At 40.8% G+C, this 18,835-nt stretch overlaps 2 protein-coding genes across 2 annotated transcripts; one reads left to right on the top strand and one right to left on the bottom strand.

The window, feature by feature from the left end:
• Nucleotides 1-67: 67 nt before the first annotated feature.
• Nucleotides 68-4,123, bottom strand: LOC144666906 (lipid droplet-associated hydrolase-like). Its single transcript, XM_078528347.1, has 2 exons — nucleotides 3,847-4,123; nucleotides 68-1,450 (listed from the first exon to the last, which is right to left on the bottom strand). Exons 1-2 carry the CDS (start codon nucleotides 4,058-4,060, stop codon nucleotides 681-683), a joined length of 984 nt encoding a protein of 327 aa, XP_078384473.1. The 5' UTR covers nucleotides 4,061-4,123; the 3' UTR covers nucleotides 68-680.
• Nucleotides 4,124-4,766: 643 nt separating this feature from the next.
• On the top strand, nucleotides 4,767-18,179 carry LOC144666891 (uncharacterized). Its single transcript, XM_078528323.1, has 13 exons — nucleotides 4,767-4,861; nucleotides 4,946-5,051; nucleotides 6,437-6,547; nucleotides 6,953-6,978; nucleotides 8,369-8,536; nucleotides 9,892-10,076; nucleotides 11,720-11,875; nucleotides 13,156-13,233; nucleotides 13,357-13,440; nucleotides 14,290-14,448; nucleotides 15,061-15,091; nucleotides 15,510-15,646; nucleotides 16,424-18,179. Exons 1-13 carry the CDS (start codon nucleotides 4,825-4,827, stop codon nucleotides 16,628-16,630), a joined length of 1,485 nt encoding a protein of 494 aa, XP_078384449.1. The 5' UTR covers nucleotides 4,767-4,824; the 3' UTR covers nucleotides 16,631-18,179.
• The last annotated feature ends 656 nt before the right edge of the window (nucleotides 18,180-18,835 follow it).

The raw sequence follows: 18,835 nt of genomic DNA, 5'->3' as shown, positions 1-18,835 counted from the left end.
AGAAGAGGCATTCTGATTGGATGGCTAGGACTAGAGCGATAGAGGGCAGTAAAAGTCGATTTTGTTGTTGTTGTTTGTTTATGACCACCTACACAGGGGCAGGGTAAAAACGTTCAAACTCGAGGAATAAATTTCTAGTTCATGACGTTTCTTTCTGCGATAATTCTTGTGCACAGTTTCTATTTTAGCATGCAGTCACCAGGAAACCAGTGTAGTGCAGTCCTCGAAAAGTCCGGCACTACGTGTTTTTTGATCCTTCTCCAGTCAGAAGACAAGGCAAGTATTCCCTTAGTACCATTCTAATTTTGTCACGCCTGCGCATGCCGCCATGAGTTTTAGTCACGCTCCTTACTAATCTCTGAGCCATCCTGACTGCAATGCCTGGATTTGAAAACAGAGAAATTTAAAAAAGGCCTTCTAAAATATTTGCCGACCACACTAGTCCGATAAGTTTAAAACGCATCTAAAGTTTAGTCAAAAACGGATGAAATGCGTTTCCAAATACCCACTTTGAAGAAGAGCGTTTTCGAAAAGTTCCTTTTTCAAAATGTTTCCCGTCTACATTGAAGGGCAAAGCTGGCGTTTTCAAATAAATTCACTTTGAAGAGCGATTTCGAGAAGTTCTGCCTTCGGTGGACAATTTATCCGGATTAGTGTGGACGGGTCCTGATTCCTTAACCTTAGCAATTCGCTGCACCGCGCACACCGTCGTCTATTTCACCAATGTGTTCTTCGATCCATTCCCACACCATCTTGGCGACTTTTTCAGAGGTATCCAGCACGAACGCATGCCTGATGTCTTTGTCACGTGACAGCTTGATGTCGCCATCCGGGAACCTCTCTTTCATGTCCTCGTAATAGCCCTGTGGGACCCAGGGATCGCCGAGCCCATAGAAGAAAACAAGTTTGTCCAGATTTGCTCTGATGCATTCGTAATCCAATTCTCGTATCGTTACAAGCTGGCGACCGATCTCGAGTACGTTATCAACTGTGTGATAATCCAGCATCGATTGGGCCGCCTCCATTATACTCTCCTTGTTTTCTACTTTGTTTAAATACATCCACCAGTTAATCGACCATCTTTGAACGAACGATGGCAAAAATGAAACTAAAGCCGTCCCCATGAGAAACGGCCAATGCAAATAGTGACAGATAAACTTCCAGAATTTGCCGCTCGGCGCGGAGTCCACTCTCTCGATCGTTGGGAAGAGGAGAACGCATTTGAGTATTTTTTCCTTGTCGTGGTATCGTTTAAGCATTTCTAGAGCGATGTACGAACCGATGGAGTGTCCGATTAGGATAACTCTGGAATGAGCAGGAATGTAGTAGGCCAGGAAAGCGAGTTTGTGTTCTATTTGATCGTTAAGCGAGAAAGAAGATGGTTGTTCTTGGTCCCATTGTTTGGCTTTCCATCTGCAGGGTCCACTTGGCTCGTCAACCTGCGCATGACCTGAGAAAAAACAAAAAAACTTCAACCTCAATGATGGCGGCTCAACCAAAAACAGCCGCCATCTTGGATTAAAAAAATTACGCGTCAGTGGAAATCCACCTTAACAGGAGTGTAGCAGCTCTCGTAAGCTTGCAATTCAACTTGTCCTCTAGGGTAGCAGTTGCTACCTTTTTTAGGGCTAGGGGCATTTTAACTGTTGTTTGCTCTGTTGTTCTCTGGAAGAGAGCGAGCCGTTCGTGCGAGACCTTTTGTGATAGCTGCTACGCGACCCAAATCCAATATGACGGCGAGTCCCTTATTATATAACCCATCTGATTGGTTAAACAGGCCGGGTACCTATAAGGCCCTTGGAGCATGCGCGCGGTTTTTCGAGCAGCGGGCGGAAAGTGTGTAAACGAAACTGTCAATAAATAACAGATACGTACTGGCATTGTTCAAAAGGTGGATAACGCTATCCACCGGATAAATCACTATCCGGTGGATAACGTAGTCCACTGGATAGTGATTTATCCGGTGGATAGCGTTATCCACCCTTTAAACAACTGGGGCCTGGGTGAAGAGAGGCACCATGAGAATGAAGTGTCTTGCCCAAGAACACAACGCAGTGCCCCCGCCAGGGCTCGAATCCGGAACGTTCGATCTAGAGTCCAGCCACTAACCACTAGGCCACCATATCTCCCGCTCTTTTCCACATATTTTACTATTACTGGGACGAAGAATATTAGCTATTATTAAAAACTAGCAATGGTAAATTGCAATTCCTGCGTTTTGATTGGTTAACAGGCAATGGTATATGAGTTCATATACCATTGACCACAAATTAATTTTGGTAACCGATACGCGTCAACGAAAATAGCTGGGAAGCTCAAATATTGCAATTCTTCGGGCGTTTTTTTTTTATATAAAAACAATTATTCCACGACTGCGCGTTGGATATGAGATTGTAGATAGTCAACAGGCGCGTAGTGTTAAATATTCTTTCACTGGCCTAGCCTGAGGAATTGAGAGAGAATAAAATCTCTCAATAAGAAAAACGCTTGGGCCGGCCTGCTAGCAGAGTACAGTTTTGATCTTTTCTATGTGAGTCGGGATCTAGGAAAGATCGAAGCGACTATGCTAGAAAGAGGCTAGAGTAACAACCGAAATAACAACCAGGCTAGCAGAGCTAGAGTTGATATATAACCGTGATTCTAACAAGCGTCAACCTAGCCTGAATTTCAGACATCCCTCTGTGCTCGCCTCTCGCCCGTTCTGGCGAGGAGGCGAGCACAGAGGGATGTCTGAAATTCAGGCTAGCGTCAACCTCGTAAAGAAAAACTGAAAATATCATGTTTCTTACTAACCGTTAAGAAAATATAGTCGGATACCGTATATTAGCATCAAATATAGCTCGTGTGGCTTTTTGAAAACAACCAAGTTACAATCATGTTAATCAAAGCGGTTTTCTTTTCAGTCCAAATGCTAATCAGTTTAAAACTTAGCGGCATTACTGGATGGAGTTCGAAAGAAGTTAACGTTCTATATCTTTAATGAGCGTGTGTAAAAAAACTATGCCAAAACATTTAGTACTTTCACGCAAAAGTAGTTCGTTCTTCAGTTGCCGGGTAACTGAAGAAACTAAGCTAAAAAGTCTCGTGAATCTTGCATTTGTTCTTTGCGCCTTAGCTAATTGGAGGCCTTAGCTAATAGGAGGATTTTACCTCGGTTTGTGTCTGAATTTTTCAGTTGTGGAAAAATCAGAATTATTTATTTATACAAACCTCTCAGGTCCACAGAAAAGAAAAGAGAAATGGTAAAAGATGCCGGTTGTTTATTATCCCGTCGTTTTCATGACAGAATCAATTAATAATGAGAAATCGTAATTGTAAATAGTTGAAAAAAAAAAAAAAACGAATAATAGTATGAAACAAACTTATTATTATGTTTTTATCTTTACGGTTCAATTTTCCTTCCCCGGAAAATTTGTTTGAGTTTTAAAGCTTTTCGTGGTTTAAATAAATGATCAATGACGTAAAATCGGAAGTAATTTTGGTTTTTTGTTTTGAAATCGCTTTTATTTATGTTCGAGTTTTGTTGGACGAGCAAAGCAGATGGTCGATTTTGACAAATTTGAATTACCGCCGGTTTCGCAACTGAAATACAGCGGCATCGACACAGAATTGATAATTATGTCGGAAAAATATGTCCTTGGCTTTCGCAAATTCGCTTTGATTTTACAAATACATCTCGAACTGAAAAAAAATAATTGGGGTACAAAATATTTAACGTAAAGGATCCGTGGAATTTTCATAAACAAAACCTTATTTTAAGATCAAAGCTTTCACCTTATATTTCTTTAACAACGTTTTCGCTTAGCGATTTTCTATTTTTTTACAGAAGTTTTAGTAATACCGTACCTGCATGCGAAACGCCATACACGGAGTATTTTCCTTTCCCAGCTTGAAATATCGTTGAAATGAAGATGTCGTAGAATCCTATGCCACCTGGATTACCCGGAATAACAACAAAGCAAATATCTTCAGCCGTAGACATCGCGCTGGAAATTCTTGTCGCTACCCCGTTGATGAGAGCAATTTCATGCTTCACAGAAATATTAGAATTATTATTCATTTGTCCGACGGAATTAATTTTTTCCCAACAGAAAATCACCTTAGAGTTGCCTCGCGATCGATTCCAGTTTGTTGTATTGTCAAAGATGACAAGTTTGACGCACGCATGCGTCTTACTGCCTAAGTTATCAAACGCCGACCGGCTATAAAAATTTAAACATTTCCAAGATTTTTTAAAACACAACGTGTTTTTATCAATTTAATTGAGCGCTTTTCTTAAAATTATACTTCGTTGGATTGAAAAAGGTTCCAATGTCGAAAAAATACAAATTTTAAGTTTCCGTTTTAAAAGATTTGAAGTGGAAAAAACTCATACTGTCAGTCAGATCACTTTTCTTGTTTTGTTGTGGTCACAAGTCGTCGAGAAATAATTAATTAATATATAATTTCCTATGACAGAAAGAACACGGTAGTTTGTAAGGGGATTTTCGGCGCGGCGCTACGGTGTTTGTTCACTCGACTGGGCAGGCTTGCCCTGAAAAAAAAAATAGAGGGACTATTTGCATGAGAAAAAAAAATCTGCAAAAATATTTCATCAAAAAAAACCCCATAGCTTTGGAGAAACCTTTCATAAGGAAGGAACTCTCCCCCGCCCCCTAAACCCCGTGAGGGGCCCCCACCGTACCCTGTTAAAAGCCCATGATCCTTTGCAGTAAGACAAGCACCGTTATGGCTGAGCCCGAGGTACTTTTCAGCGGTATCATTTCTGTGGTTACGGGACGCCATCTTCGTTGTTGTTGTATTTGCTGCTCGTCTGCTACATCCATGGCGACGTTTTCAAGGTCTAAAGGAACGAGATCTGGTAAGCTAGTCTAAAAAGTTTGCAATCTGGGAAAAGAAGTGTTATTTTTCAATCCAACTTGTGTTCATTTTTGCTTCTGTATAGCTTCCCCTCTCAGAAGCAGCGCTCCGGAGAATCTGCGTCGTTCTGGAAGCTTTGGGAAATCTGGAAAAAGCTTACACTTAGCTGCTTCGTTTGACTCCAAATCTGGGTATGTTCCAAGATTACTTATACTTTTGTTATTTCCAAGTATTATTGTTGCTGTACAAACTCTTACACTTCTTCATCGGAGCACCATTTTTTGGATCTAAGGAATGTGAAATACAAACGAAATACCTTTGCCAGTAAAATTGTTTTGCATTCCCCAGTTGTCACAACTACATAATGAAGAAGCATTTGACTCTCTGTTTTGATGTTGGATTATTTTTTAACATTTTTTTCTAAAGATTCGATTGAAAGCAGCTATCTATTGTCATTCTATTTCAGCAAACTTTTTTTGGCATGCTCAAAATTCTCCCCCTCGGTGAAGATTTCTTCTTAATTAAGCCAATTAAACCCAGCTGACGAATCTAAACACGAATATTTTAGCTGCCTTATTCGATTCAGTGAAGCAGTATTACTGTATCTATACCACCAAGAACACCATGCTTCCATGTTTAAAAATGAACACAATTTTACAGGTATCAAAGCTTCACACAAGCACTTCATTTTCAAAGTAAAACTTTGGTGTCAATTTGTTTGTGTTCATTAATTTACACGGCCTTTGAAATTAAATTATCACCTTCATTTTATTAACTTAGTTAATCTAAATTTACACAAAAATGTAAAGAGCTTTTTTATCAATCACATTATTATAACTTGTGAAGAGAGTAAATAAAGAAGACCAGACTTAAAGCTGAATCAATAAAGCTGTAAGGTTTTCGGTAACATTAGAAAGTACCAGATTTAATGGTTAAACAGGCAGATATGAGTGCCAAAGGTACAAACATAGGGGCTGGAGGCACAAACTTCTAGGGGGATTTCTATTGGACTCTCTAAAATGCCATTGCCTTTCCTCCCTAGACTGGAACTGGTTTACTGGAAAGGTATTTTCAGGCATTAAAAAATGCTCACAAAAAATGAAATATTTGATTTGAAATTCTAATACTTATCAGTCTGCAGTTGTCCCTTTATAGTAGATTCCAAAACAAACTGTTATGTGACAGATCTATGGTTTTCTTAACTTGGCCAGTCCAAGTGAGCAAAATGAGGGTAAAGTCGATCTTTGATTGACAAATGTAAAATCAAATAATTATTTTGTGTGTGAAATACCCAATGTTGCATGTCAAACAACTGGACGTTATGTCTGGCGTCTGGTCTGAAAGGAAACAGCTGATGCTGGAAAGCATATAAACTCCCATTTTAAATTGTTTATACATAATGTTGTCAGTACAAATTCTGTGTAGTATACTGTCCTAGTCCTGAGGTGTTCTCCTAACAAGATCTCTGTTTCTTGTCAGTCCAATAAGTGCTCCTACCTCTTGCATAAGGAAATCTAGATGTAGTGTATGGGTGTTGGACCTAATTTATTGCTACATTTTTGTTTGTATTTACTAGGAAACATACAAGATCTTCCACCTCCAATGCTGAAGTTGGAAATATTGAAAATGAGTATATCAGAAATCTTCAGCAACAGATTTACTTCCTTGAATTGGAAGCTAATTATTTGTATCCTTTTCTTGAAAAAAAGGGGTAGGGATTTCAAAAGTTTAGGTTTATGAAAGGGTACGAATATCAGTCATTCAGGTATTTGAAGTTAAAGGGCCTTTAATTAAAGTATTTCGAACAGACACACCTTTTAGTTATGGCTGTAGCATTTAAATTTATTTCATTTTTGAGTACCCCCCACCCTGAGTAACTAAATAATGATAAATTAAAATAGTTTATTTTAAGAACCATATAGCCAATTCCTCGACCTGACAACAATCTGTTCAAACCATACCCTACTGTACAGACAAGTGTTTGAAATGCTAGAGAACCCTGCAGATCATGATAATATTTGCTTTAAGTTATTTGCAGACTGTTTTGTACATGAGATTCTCTTTGATTCCTTAACTTGTTAATTATCATCAGACGTGAGCAGGCACGGAAAGCTTCAGGTGAGAGGACATTCAAATCCTAGCAGGATGTTTGTCCATGAATAATAAATAAATAATAAATGGGATTTTACAGTGGCATCTTCCACATACAGAGTTGGTATGCGTCTTGAAAACCCTTGAATTTCAGGAGTTCGATTTCAAGGCCTTGAAAGTACTTGAAATTAGTTTTTGGTCCTCGAAAGTCCTTGATTTTTTTATTGAACGTCAAAAGGCTTCAAGGCAATGAGAAGACTGCCAAATTAAGCGATTTTTTTAGTTCTTCACCAAGCACATCAATGGCACAACAGACTGGAAATCATTTATTTGGGTTAAATTTCTTGTAAAAATGTCCTTGAAATTTCCAAGAAGGGTCCTGGAAAGTCCTTGAATTTTTGGCCTGAAAAAGTGTTTGAACCCTGCACATAGTGGCTCTTCTGATCCCACTAATTCCAGATCAAATTGGAATTTAGTAGTGTTGGTTTTGTGGAGGGAGGAAAACCAGAGAACCCGGAGAAAAACCCTCGGAGAAAGGACAAGAACCAACAACAAACTCAACCCACATATGACACCGGGTCCAAGAATTGAACCCGGGCCACATGGGGGGGGAAAAAAAAAAAAAAAAAAAAAAAAAAAAAAAAAAAAAAAAAAAAAAAAAAAAAAAAAAAAAAAAAAAAAAAAAAAAAAAAAAAAAAAAAAAAAAAAAAAAAAAGGGGCCACCCACAAAAAAATTAAAAAAACACCCCGGGGCCACATGGTGGGAGGCAAGCACTCTCACCAATGTACCACCCCTGCTACCCACATGAACCTACTGTAGTTTGATGATCTGGCCACCACAAGACTCCTATAGCTCAGTGGTAGATCGAGAAGCTGAAGTATTTAGGTTGAACAGCCATAGGTTCAACTCCTGTTGGGAGCACTTGAAATTTCTCAAATTCTTTCGCTGAGTATGCCGCACGCACCTGGGTCACGTCATCTTTTAGGAAATAAATTAAATGTTACTGTATGTTGTAACATTATTATGAGTTTAAAAGTTAGTTTAGTTAGGTGGATAGATCTTTATTTTATTTATTTTTGTACTGTTGGCTGAAAGAATTTTTTGTACCATAGGTGTTTAATTAAAGTTATCTTATCTTATTTTTAAATCTTATTAAATTAGTCAAGCAGGCATTTGGTGAGAATACATAGAATTAGTGTCTTGATGTACAAATGTAGCACCAATTTCACAAAACTAGCATTAAAAGAAATGTATTATTAATAATAGTAATCAGTTATGAGAATTTGTTTGTTGACCTTAAAAAAATCACATAAATCAGGTAAAAATAGCTTGTGATCCATGTCACTCAACAGAATCATTTCACAAGATGTTAAGCATTTGCTAAAGTTTTAACGCTTTTTGTGTTTGTGCAAGCAGCCATCCCTCCTCGAGTCACTGAGGAAGCAGACCGCATGATGCGGAAGCTACGGGATCTTCAATCTCAGGTGGATGAACGATCTTCAGATGTCGCCAGAAAAGAGTCTCAGATGCACATGTTTGAGGCTGAGAAAGAAGCCGCAATCAAACGGCTCAGGGATGCTGAAGGTATGTGTCCAAGTACTTGAATAACAAATTGTACAGTACATGTAGTCTAAAAAATCTTTTGAGCCAGAAGGTGTCAGTAAGATTTTGTTATCATACACACATGCAGCATGATTTATCTTGACAAATCAAATGCATGGCTGGAAATTTTTTTTTTTTTTAAAGTGATTTTTTTTTAAAATTTTTTTTTTTTATGGAAAAAAAAAAAAAAAAAAATCCATTTTAAAAAAAAAAAAATTTTCCAAACAAAGAAGTTCTCGGACACATGTCGAAATATTAAAAATTGGCCGGACATTTTGGCATATTTGATCGGACAATGTCCAATGACCGACAGTAATTTCCAGCACTGATGGCTGCTTGGGCTGTTAAGGGAGTAATCTGTCTTTTTTATAAGTTAAGTTTCAGACTAGAAATCAGGACAAAGACAAGTATGAACTAAAGAATAGTGTAAAATAGATTACAGTGACTTATAAATAATTGATTGTGAGCGTCATTACTGGGAAAATATTGACAGATCAGTTGAGCAAGATCTACTGGAAAGATCTGCTAAGGGCTGATTCTCCCAGTAGTATAAAATCCCAAGTAATTTTGGGATAACAAGACATAAAATATTACATGTCAAGTTCTGACAAGTTTGAAAAATAGCTGTAGAAACGTACCCAGTCCATCATAAAATAAATTAATTTTGACCAACAACAACATGCTTTGCTTTACTTAAAGCTGAACACCACAATGTGGGGGGGGGGGGGGCCTTCCATATTGGCTATTAGGTATGTGCCACTGTGAGGGTAGGGTTTTAGCAGTTAGTCTGGGATAGGGTATAGACCCCACCCACCCCTGTTTTGGTCTTGAAAACGGGTAGCATTTGCCCTGGAAAACTGCTTGTGAAATTCTGACACCATTTAGTCCAGAATAGGATTAGTAAATTCAGGAGTAGAAAGAGACTTTTCACTTAAACGTCGATAAAATAATCATGGCATCGTTGCTTACAGATGGTTTTGCATTGCTACACTTAGTGAAAAGTTGGCTTAAAAAAATGCAACCCTGGGCTAGAGTAGGGACTTACGGTGTCTAGCCTAATATAGGGTTACAAAAATCAGACTGAACATGGCCTGGTATAGGGCAACGCTTCAAATACCTAGCGGCACATCCCCACCCAAAAGTATACAGGGTACCCCCTTCCAGGTATTAACCCCACCCACCCCTAGATTTCTTGAAACCGATTTTGTTTGCCCAGATCTTGAAAAATCCTACTCCATTGTAGTTGGTTTAGCGATAAGTAAAGTTGAAAACTGCTCAAGATGTGTTTTGTATCACATGGCATCTACTTATAGCCAACCATATTTCCATTTTCCTAGAGTCCCATGCGGCAGAGAAACGACAGCTTGTAAATGAGATAGTGTCCCTGAAAAAAATGTCAGACCTCCATGAACGTGACAGCGCTAGGCGAGATCTGCAGGTTCACCAGTACAAGAACGAAGCTGATAAAGGACTTACGGCTTTACAAGATGCCGAGAGAAAAGTACAAAACTATAGAGTAGAGGTATGCTATAAGCACCCACCACTTCCTCCCCTCCCTACTCCTGCTTCCTCTAGAGCCCCCAGGGGCCCCACCCCTATTAAGAAGAACGAAGCTGATAAAGGACTTACGGCTTTACAAGATGCCAAGAGAAAAGTACAAAACTATAGAGTAGAGGTATGCTAGAAGCACCCACCACTTCCTCCCCTCCCTACTCCTGCTTCCTCTAGAGCCCCCAGGGGCCCCACCCCTATTAAAAAGAACGAAGCTGATAAAGGACTTACGGCTTTACAAGATGCCGAGAGAAAAGTACAAAACTATAGAGTAGAGGTATGCTATAAGCACCCACCACTTCCTCCCCTCCCTACTCCTGCTTCCTCTAGAGCCCCCAGGGGCCCCACCCCTATTAAGAAGAACGAAGCTGATAAAGGACTTACAGCTTTACAAGATGCCGAGAGAAAAGTACAAAACTATAGAGTAGAGGTATGCTATAAGCACCCACCACTTCCTCCCCTCCCTACTCCTGCTTCCTCTAGAGCCCCCAGGGGCCCCACCCCTATTAAGAAGAACGAAGCTGATAAAGGACTTACGGCTTTACAAGATGCCGAGAGAAAAGTACAAAACTATAGAGTAGAGGTATGCTATAAGCACCCACCACTTCCTCCCCTCCCTACTCCTGCTTCCTCTAGAGCCCCCAGGGGCCCCACCCCTATTAAGAAGAACGAAGCTGATAAAGGACTTACAGCTTTACAAGATGCCGAGAGAAAAGTACAAAACTATAGAGTAGAGGTATGCTATAAGCACCCACCACTTCCTCCCCTCCCTACTCCGCTTACTCTAGCGCCCCCAGGGGCCCCACCCCTATTAAGAAGAACGAAGCTGATAAAGGACTTACGGCTTTACAAGATGCCGAGAGAAAAGTGCAAAACTATAGAGTAGAGGTATGCTATAAGCACCTACCACTTCCTCCCTCCCTACTGCTGCTTCCTCTAGAGCCCCCAGGGGCCCCACCCCTATTAAGAAAAACGAAGCTGATAAAGGACTTACGGCTTTACAAGATGCCGAGAGAAAAGTACAAAACTATAGAGTAGAGGTATGCTATAAGCACCCACCACTTCTTCCTCTCCCTACTCCTGCTTCCTATACGCCCCCAGGGGCCCCACCCCTATTAAGAAAAGGCTGATAAAGGACTTACGGCTTTACAAGATGCCGAGAGAAAAGTGCAAAACTATAGAGTAGAGGTATGCTATAAGCACCTACCACTTCCTGCCCTCCCTACTGCTGCTTCCTCTAGAGCCCCCAGGGGCCCCACCCCTATTAAGAAGAACGAAGCTGATAAAGGACTTACGGCTTTACAAGATGCCGAGAGAAAAGTGCAAAACTATAGAGTAGAGGTATGCTATAAGTGCCCACCACTTCCTGCCCTCCCTACTGCTGCTTCCTCTAGAGCCCCCAGGGGCCCCACCCCTATTAAATTCCTCGGTACAAGTGAGTCAGAGTGGCTGGGATTGACCATTTGATAATTTGAAAGGTTTTCAGCAAAGGTTCTTGGCAATATTAAATAAATTTTCCTTTTAATATATTTTCCTTCCGCACAGTCATTCTAACATCTAAAAAGTAAAATTGTCTTCTAACCGTGTTTTTTTTTTTTTACGTTTTAACTTCAGCTTGACCACAAGACTGAAGATTTGAACAATTTTAGAATCGAGTTAGAAGAGAAAAGGGCAGAATGTTTAAAGCTGAAGACACAACTGCAGGAAATGGATGACAAGTTCTTTGACTCACAAGCTAAAACAAAAGAAGAATTAGGACGAGCACTTAGGGTGAGGACAACTGTGCTAATCACATGGAATGCTTATATGCAGTCTCTGAGCTTGTGCCATGTGGTGTTTCCCTTGATATTCTGTGGGACTCTGCTCTCTTTTAAAGGAGCTACGCACGAACGCCACGATAGAGCAGTTTTCAAATGGCTAATTTTTGAATACGCTCCACTGATCACAAACAAAGAATGAAGTCGAGGTTCAGGGGAATAATTTGAATTTTCTTTTGTTTTATTCCCCTCAACCTCGACTTCACTCCTTTTTAGAATCAGTAGAGCGTAATTCGAAACTAGCCTAATGAGTGTCGTAAAACCAAAAGCAAAGTAATTACTCTGGCCAATCACAAAGGACACAGACAATCCAGTGAGCCGATCAAAACTCGGAGTAATTACATGTCGCAAGCACGAAGTGCGGGAAAACGTACGCGTGCGAGTCAGGATTGGTTTTGGTTTTTGTTCTGATTGGATAAGAAAGTGGCACGTGATTTTTAAGCCAATCACTAACGTAGCAGTGCAAAACCAAAGCAAACGCAATTACTTCCGACGCTCAAGTGAAACCGCCTACACTACTCACGTGCAAATTGTCTGTTTTAACTTTTGATGAGCAAACTACTTTCAATCAACGAGCTCAAAAAATTGTTTTCTAAGATAGATAAACACCGAAGATGTGTATCGAAAACCCAACAATGATGGGTTATTATTGGGAAGGATGGAGGTGGATAACAAATGACCAACAACTGCACTGTACTTACACGCTATCTCGTAGCGCCTGTAGGCTCTACCAAGGAGTATAGAAAGATTTTCTATCGAATCTTTTTAAACCAAAACCAAAGTTAGAGCGGTTTTCACTTGAGTGTCGAAAGTTAATTGCGTTTGCTTTGGTTTTGCATTGCTATGCTTAGTGATTGGCTCAAATCTCGCGCCACTTTCTCAGCCAATCAGAACTAAAACCACAACCAATCATTACTCGCTCGCGCACGTTTTCCCCGCTTCGTGCCGGCTACATGTATTCTCGAGTTTTGATTGGTTCACTGGATTGTCTGTGTTCTTTGTGATTGGCAGAGTAATACTTTGGTTTTGGTTTTACGACACTCAATTGAAAACTGCTCTATCACTCTGATCAATCACAAAAGACACAGACAATCCAGTGAACCAATCAAAACTCGAAGCAAATACATGTAGCCGGCGTGAAGCGCGGGAAAACTTGTTTGAGCGTGTCATGACATGTCCTTCGGTTCTATTGTAGGCTTAACCTCACCTTTTGTTCATATTTTATTTTTGTAGGAAGAAATTCGCCAGCTAAGATTACAGTTGAAAGAGAAGGAAATCAACGCTGAGCAAGACAGAAGCTTAAGAAACAAGGTAGGTACAATGTACAAAGCTTATTTGCAAATCCTCGCAGAACTAGGTGAATAATTTTCGATTTGGAAATTTTTTTGTCATATTCACATGTTTGGTTTTTGGCAAACTCTTTTCTATTTTCAGATTCAAGACGACTGCACGGCGTTGATAAAAGAAAACGCCGCTATATCAGCTCAAGTCGTAGAACTAAGAAAACAAATAGATATGGTGAGATAAAAACAGCTAAATTTCAAATTATAATTTTAATGTCCTAAGGGGGGGGGGGGGGGGGGGGGGGGGGGGGGGGGGGGGGGGGGGGGGGGGGGGGGGGGGGGGGGGGGGGGGGGGGGGGGGGGGGGGGGGGGGGGGGGAGAGAAAGAGGGAATAAATATAATATATAGAGAAGAAAAGGAAAAAAGAGAAAAAAAAAAAGAGAAAAAGGGGGGGGGGGGGGGGAGGAGAGGGGGGGGGGGGGGGGGAAAAAGAGAGGGGGGGGGGGGGGGGAAACACCCCCCCCCCCCCCCTCCTAACCTGGTTCACACGTTAACGCAAGCGCCAATGTAAACGCATACGAAGTTCACACGTGGAACGTAAACGGAAGGAACGTAGGATACGCAGGCGTATTTGAAGTCTTTTTCCAAGATGGCGGACAAGTCGCGCTTCACTTGCTTGCGTTTGCGCTTGTATATTTGCGTTACATCGGTTAACATGTGCGACGCAAACGCAAATGCAAATGCAAATGCCATAACTGAAACTCGTTTAGCTTTTTCCCGCCAGTGGCAACGCGCTCTATAAAGAAGCTCTTTGTGATTGGTTAACATTAGACTGATTTCCACCAATCACACTACAAAACCGTAACTTTTCCCGCGCTAACTGCACGCTTTGCTTTGAGTAAATCATAAGGCGTGGAATATGTTTTTTTTTTACGTCAAAAAATCAATATTTTATGTTAGCTGCAATTTGTAAGTTCTCAAACATCCGTAGATAAATATAATATGTCTTTTTTTAGCCTTCTCATAAAATTCTTTGACCGAATAGTAAGGCGTAAAGTTGTGTTTCTTTTTTCCTCTCATTCAGGACCGCGCACACAAAGACGAGAAAGATTTCCGTCGACAAGCGAACATTCAAGAGCTTGTGACTTTGAAAGAAAGCGAGAAACATTTACAGCAAGAACTAGAACGGACTAAAGAGCTGCTTAGATTGGAACAACAAAATCACCGGGAAACACTTGCAAAGGTATTTGATCAATTTACTAAATAGCTGTGACTTACGTTTGGTTTGTTTTGGGTAATGCGCGTGCTGTATAAAGGTAAAACATGGAAGTTCTCACCAAAGTTTACGCCGTCACCACAGCATGTACTGTGTTTTAGAAAATGAATTCATCTAGTTTGCTGAGTTTGTCTGTCAATGCCTAAAGGAAAGACACAATTCAAGCCTCGCAGTAAAACATGAAATATCTGTTATTTGGCTCACGCTTTCCACAAAACCCCGAATTTGGTCATTGTCACGCTGTTTGGTCATTGTCGCGATCATTTGTGCTGTGTCGCGCTGTTGTTTTGCAGACTGCAAGAGTGGCTAACAAATGTACCAAGATGTATATAATGCATGTCCAGGGCACTTTTATTGCTCAGTGGGGGGGGGGGGGGGGCAAAAAAAAAAAAAAAAAAAAAAAAAAAAAAAAAAAAAAAAAAAACCCCCCCCCCCCCCCCCCCCGTCAGTAAACATTATTTTTGTTTAGCGACGTTTTTGTTACCGTTGCTGTCTTGGTTTTGCCTTAACTCTCTCGTTGTTAGAATAAAACTACTTAAGTATCTCTCTACTCATCTCTCGTATCTTTGTTTCTCACAGCTGTCAAGAGAAGAACAGTCATCATTAGAAGGTAAGACCTTCAGTTTGCGTTCATTATCACACTAAAAATAGACTGCCCTGCATTTGGCGCCCAATCAGCTGGCAACTCGAACTCGCAACTTGCAAACTTCGCTGCACGTGAGATTCTACTACTACCAAACTAGAAACGAGAAGCGAACGACTTTGAAAAAGTCTATGAAATGCCCAAGTTGGTAGCGAACTGCGGGAATTTCAAACGAGCTTCAAAATCCTTTTGTGAAAAGTTTTGTGAAACGCACTGCAAGAACCTAAATAGCCTAAATTTGTGCTAATTCCCTTTTATGTAAGAACCTCCTTAGGCTACCTTGGGAAAATGCACGTTCTTACTCGCGGGCTTTTACTGTACCAGTCACGAGTTGTTGTCAGTCGTTGTCTCCACATTGAACGACTTTTTCTTCACTTTCTTGCAGCCAACTTAAGACGAACTCAACTTCGCAACGAGCTGAACGAGGTGGAGGGACATCAGGACTCGACTAACTCCGAAAACGTTGCTCTTAAAAGAGACAAGCTGCTTCTCACGGACGAGGTGGCGAACTTAAACGCCAAGGTATGGTGCATTAATTCTCTCAGCACTGGTAGATAGTCGTAAAAACACCCACGAAGATGTTTCGGATTTGTACTAACCAACCAGAAAGTTGCACGAGTACTCACGTGCACTCTGACGGAAACTGAGCCTCGGGTCTGTCACCTTCACCTTCGGGTCCGTCCCCTTACCTTCGGGTCCGTCCCCTTACCCTCGGGTCTGTCACCTTACCCTCAGGTCTGTCCCCTTACCCTCGGCTCTGTCCCCTTACCCTTGAGTCTATTACCTTAACCCTCGGTTCAGTTACTTCCACTCCCGGATCTGTCATCTTTAGCTACAGGTCTGTTACCTTCCCCTCCGGGTCTAATATCTTCACCCTCGGGTCTGTTCCCTTACCCTCGGGTCTGTCGCCTTCACACTCGGGTATGTCATTTTTCACCCATGGGGCTGTTACCTCCACCCTCGGGTCTGTCACATTCACCCGCGGGTCTGTTGTCTTTACGCGCGGGATAGTTTCCTCTACCTGTGGGCCTTTCATCTTCACGTGCAGGTAAATTACCTCCACCTGCGGGTCTGTCATCTTCACCCGCGGGTCACTTGCTTCACCTGCCGGTCAATTATCTTTACAAACGTGTCTGTTACCTTCGCTCTCGGGTCAATTACGTTAACCCACACTTTTATCCGGTGGTCGGCTATCTTCTCCCGCGGGTCAATTCCCTTCACCTGCGGATCTGCCTTACATTTTAAGAACAGTAAACGCGAAACCTAATTGATCCATTATTTTTTCTTGTGTCCATACAGCTGGATGAACGAGACGAGGAAATCGACCGCCTTAAGTTGAGACTTGAAGATTCCGAGTCTCGCTGCTCGCATCTGGACTCCAAAGTTCGAATGCAGAGAAGCTTGGAGTCCATCAAATGGGAAGAGTTCGAGAAGTTAGCCACAACAATGAGAGAGTTTTCTAGATCCATGAGCCCTTCCAAGAGTGGAAGCTTGGTTGACTACTAGCCGCCATTTTTAACCCTTAAAGGGACTATGTCACGGATTTTAACAGATTTTTGAACAGCGTAAATTTATATTTGTGTCGTAGGAAACCTAAAAATAATGGTCCATTTTTATTAACAATTGCTATTTTAGAGCACTGAAACTGTTTAAAAGTCCGTTTGGCTGCGGTTGGCCGAATGGAAATGGATTTGCAATTTGAAAACGGCAGCCAACGTTTTCAAGTTGGTTCCGCGCGCATTCAAAAAAATCGATATTTATAGCCGAAGTTTGATTTCTATTCCCAAATAAAGGTTATATCTCCCGTTAAATGTTCAAAGACAATGTTTTTTCATGGGTAAAGTTGCCTACCACTTATTTCAGAACAGATTAGACCAAAAAAACTGCGAAATCCCGGTGACATAGTCCCCTAAAGTGCAAACCAGGAGCAGTTATTTGAAGTGGACGACTTTTTCCGGGCGTACCACCATGTCCAGTTACGCAATTCTGCTTCGAGTTTTGATTGGTTTCTTGCACTTTTCTTTGGCGTATCAACTGACTCCACTGTAAATAGCAAAGTGTTGGTTTTACGACACAAACCCGGTTAATCCTTTAACTACCAAGAATTCCCATTTTTAGTATTTTACAAATTAACGGTATTTTGACATTTTCGCGATATCGAAAAATAAACAACCCCTCAATAGCTTTGATTTGAGTAGTCACACACTAGGGTTTCATCCACAGAATTAAAGGGACAGTGTCACGAGAAGTCTTCTAATTTTTTTGTAAACTATGCTAGGTATCACTGATCAACAAAATAACCTTAAAAAAATAAAGGAAAGGCATAAATTCGTTCTCCAAAATGTCAATAAACCCTTATCAATGGTTTTTATGTGATTTTCTTCCAAGTAACAGTGTCAACCTGAAAACGTCGGCTCGACGTTTTCAAGCCATTTCCTGCCCATCCATAGCCACACCAATTTTTGACATTTTTCACGACTAGTACAGTACGTTTTAGCAGGGCAAGGCCACTATTAGTGGATTGCCAATTATTACCAACACCTTCATTGGATTTTCATGTAACACTAAATCTCCGTGACACTGCCGCTTTAAGGTGATACCGTTGACTGTGTTTCTAATAACAACAGCAACAAAACTCGAACGGAGGTCATTCATTTTAGATGAAACACCGCAAGCGGTACCAAACTACGAATTTTATCCACTAAATAGTACGACGACCACTCGGTCACTTTTACATTAACCCCCCCCCCCCCCCCAATCTTAGTCCCAGTCTTAGAGTATCATGATCTCTCCATACATATTTCCATACACTTCTTTTAATGTTAGTTCTGAGAATTTGGTGTTACATCAAGACAATATTGTTGATGAATTTCTCTATTCTCATCACCTGTCTGCTTCACAATGTATTAATCTTGACAGGGGAATTTAGATGTTCGTCACTCTTGGTAGTTTTAGGGTTAACGTAGTATGAAGGGGTGAAAGATTGTTTGAAAAAAAAAACTGTATGAATCTATTGAAGTAATATAAATAAAACGATGTTAAAGTTATTGCTGAAGGGCCGTGTTTTCTATTGTAAGAGTTAATTTGCCTAGTTCCTAGGCCTCTATTTTCGTTGAGGTCAACCCGTTTCGGGACACGTGATACGAGCGAATACGTCACCGAAACGAGTTGTGACGTCAGCAATACCGTGAAGGCCTGGGAAAAAAGCCGTAAAGGAACTAGGCAAAGAGTTAATCATATGCTGAGCACATCAGTCCTAAAGAAACTTTAAAAAATATTGCTTCGTCAGCAGATAACTAAAGAATGTATTTTCTGCTGGTATGCGGTCAATACAGTTCATTAGCAGGTTTTTGGTTATTTATTTCGCTGAGTATGACACGCCGCTTGGGCGTGTCCCTTGGGTATCTCTGATTGGTTTGATAAGGTATTTATAGACTGTTTAGAGTTGTTTAGTCCCCTCGCTCTCGCATTCCATGCTGACATTGAAGTTGTAAACCCGAAGTTTGCATGGATTTTGCGCTATAGAAATGATAAAGTTATGTTAAAGTTATGTTAATCCTACGGTTGCAGCAAGAGTCTTCAAATCCAGAGTTAGTCAATTGAGTGTTCTCCCTGTTCAAGAATTATCTGTCGTCCCAGTTGGGATAGACAAGTTAGAATTCGGAGGAAAGTCGAAAATTGACAATGAAGCCTTGTAGTTTAAATTCATAG

The sequence above is a fragment of the Oculina patagonica genome, chromosome 9, assembly GCF_052425735.1.
Source record: "Oculina patagonica isolate OP01 chromosome 9, crgOcupat, whole genome shotgun sequence".
Classification (NCBI taxonomy): domain Eukaryota; kingdom Metazoa; phylum Cnidaria; class Anthozoa; order Scleractinia; family Oculinidae; genus Oculina; species Oculina patagonica.
Note: the sequence above shows the minus strand (reverse complement) of the source record. Positions and strands in the feature narration are given on the sequence as shown.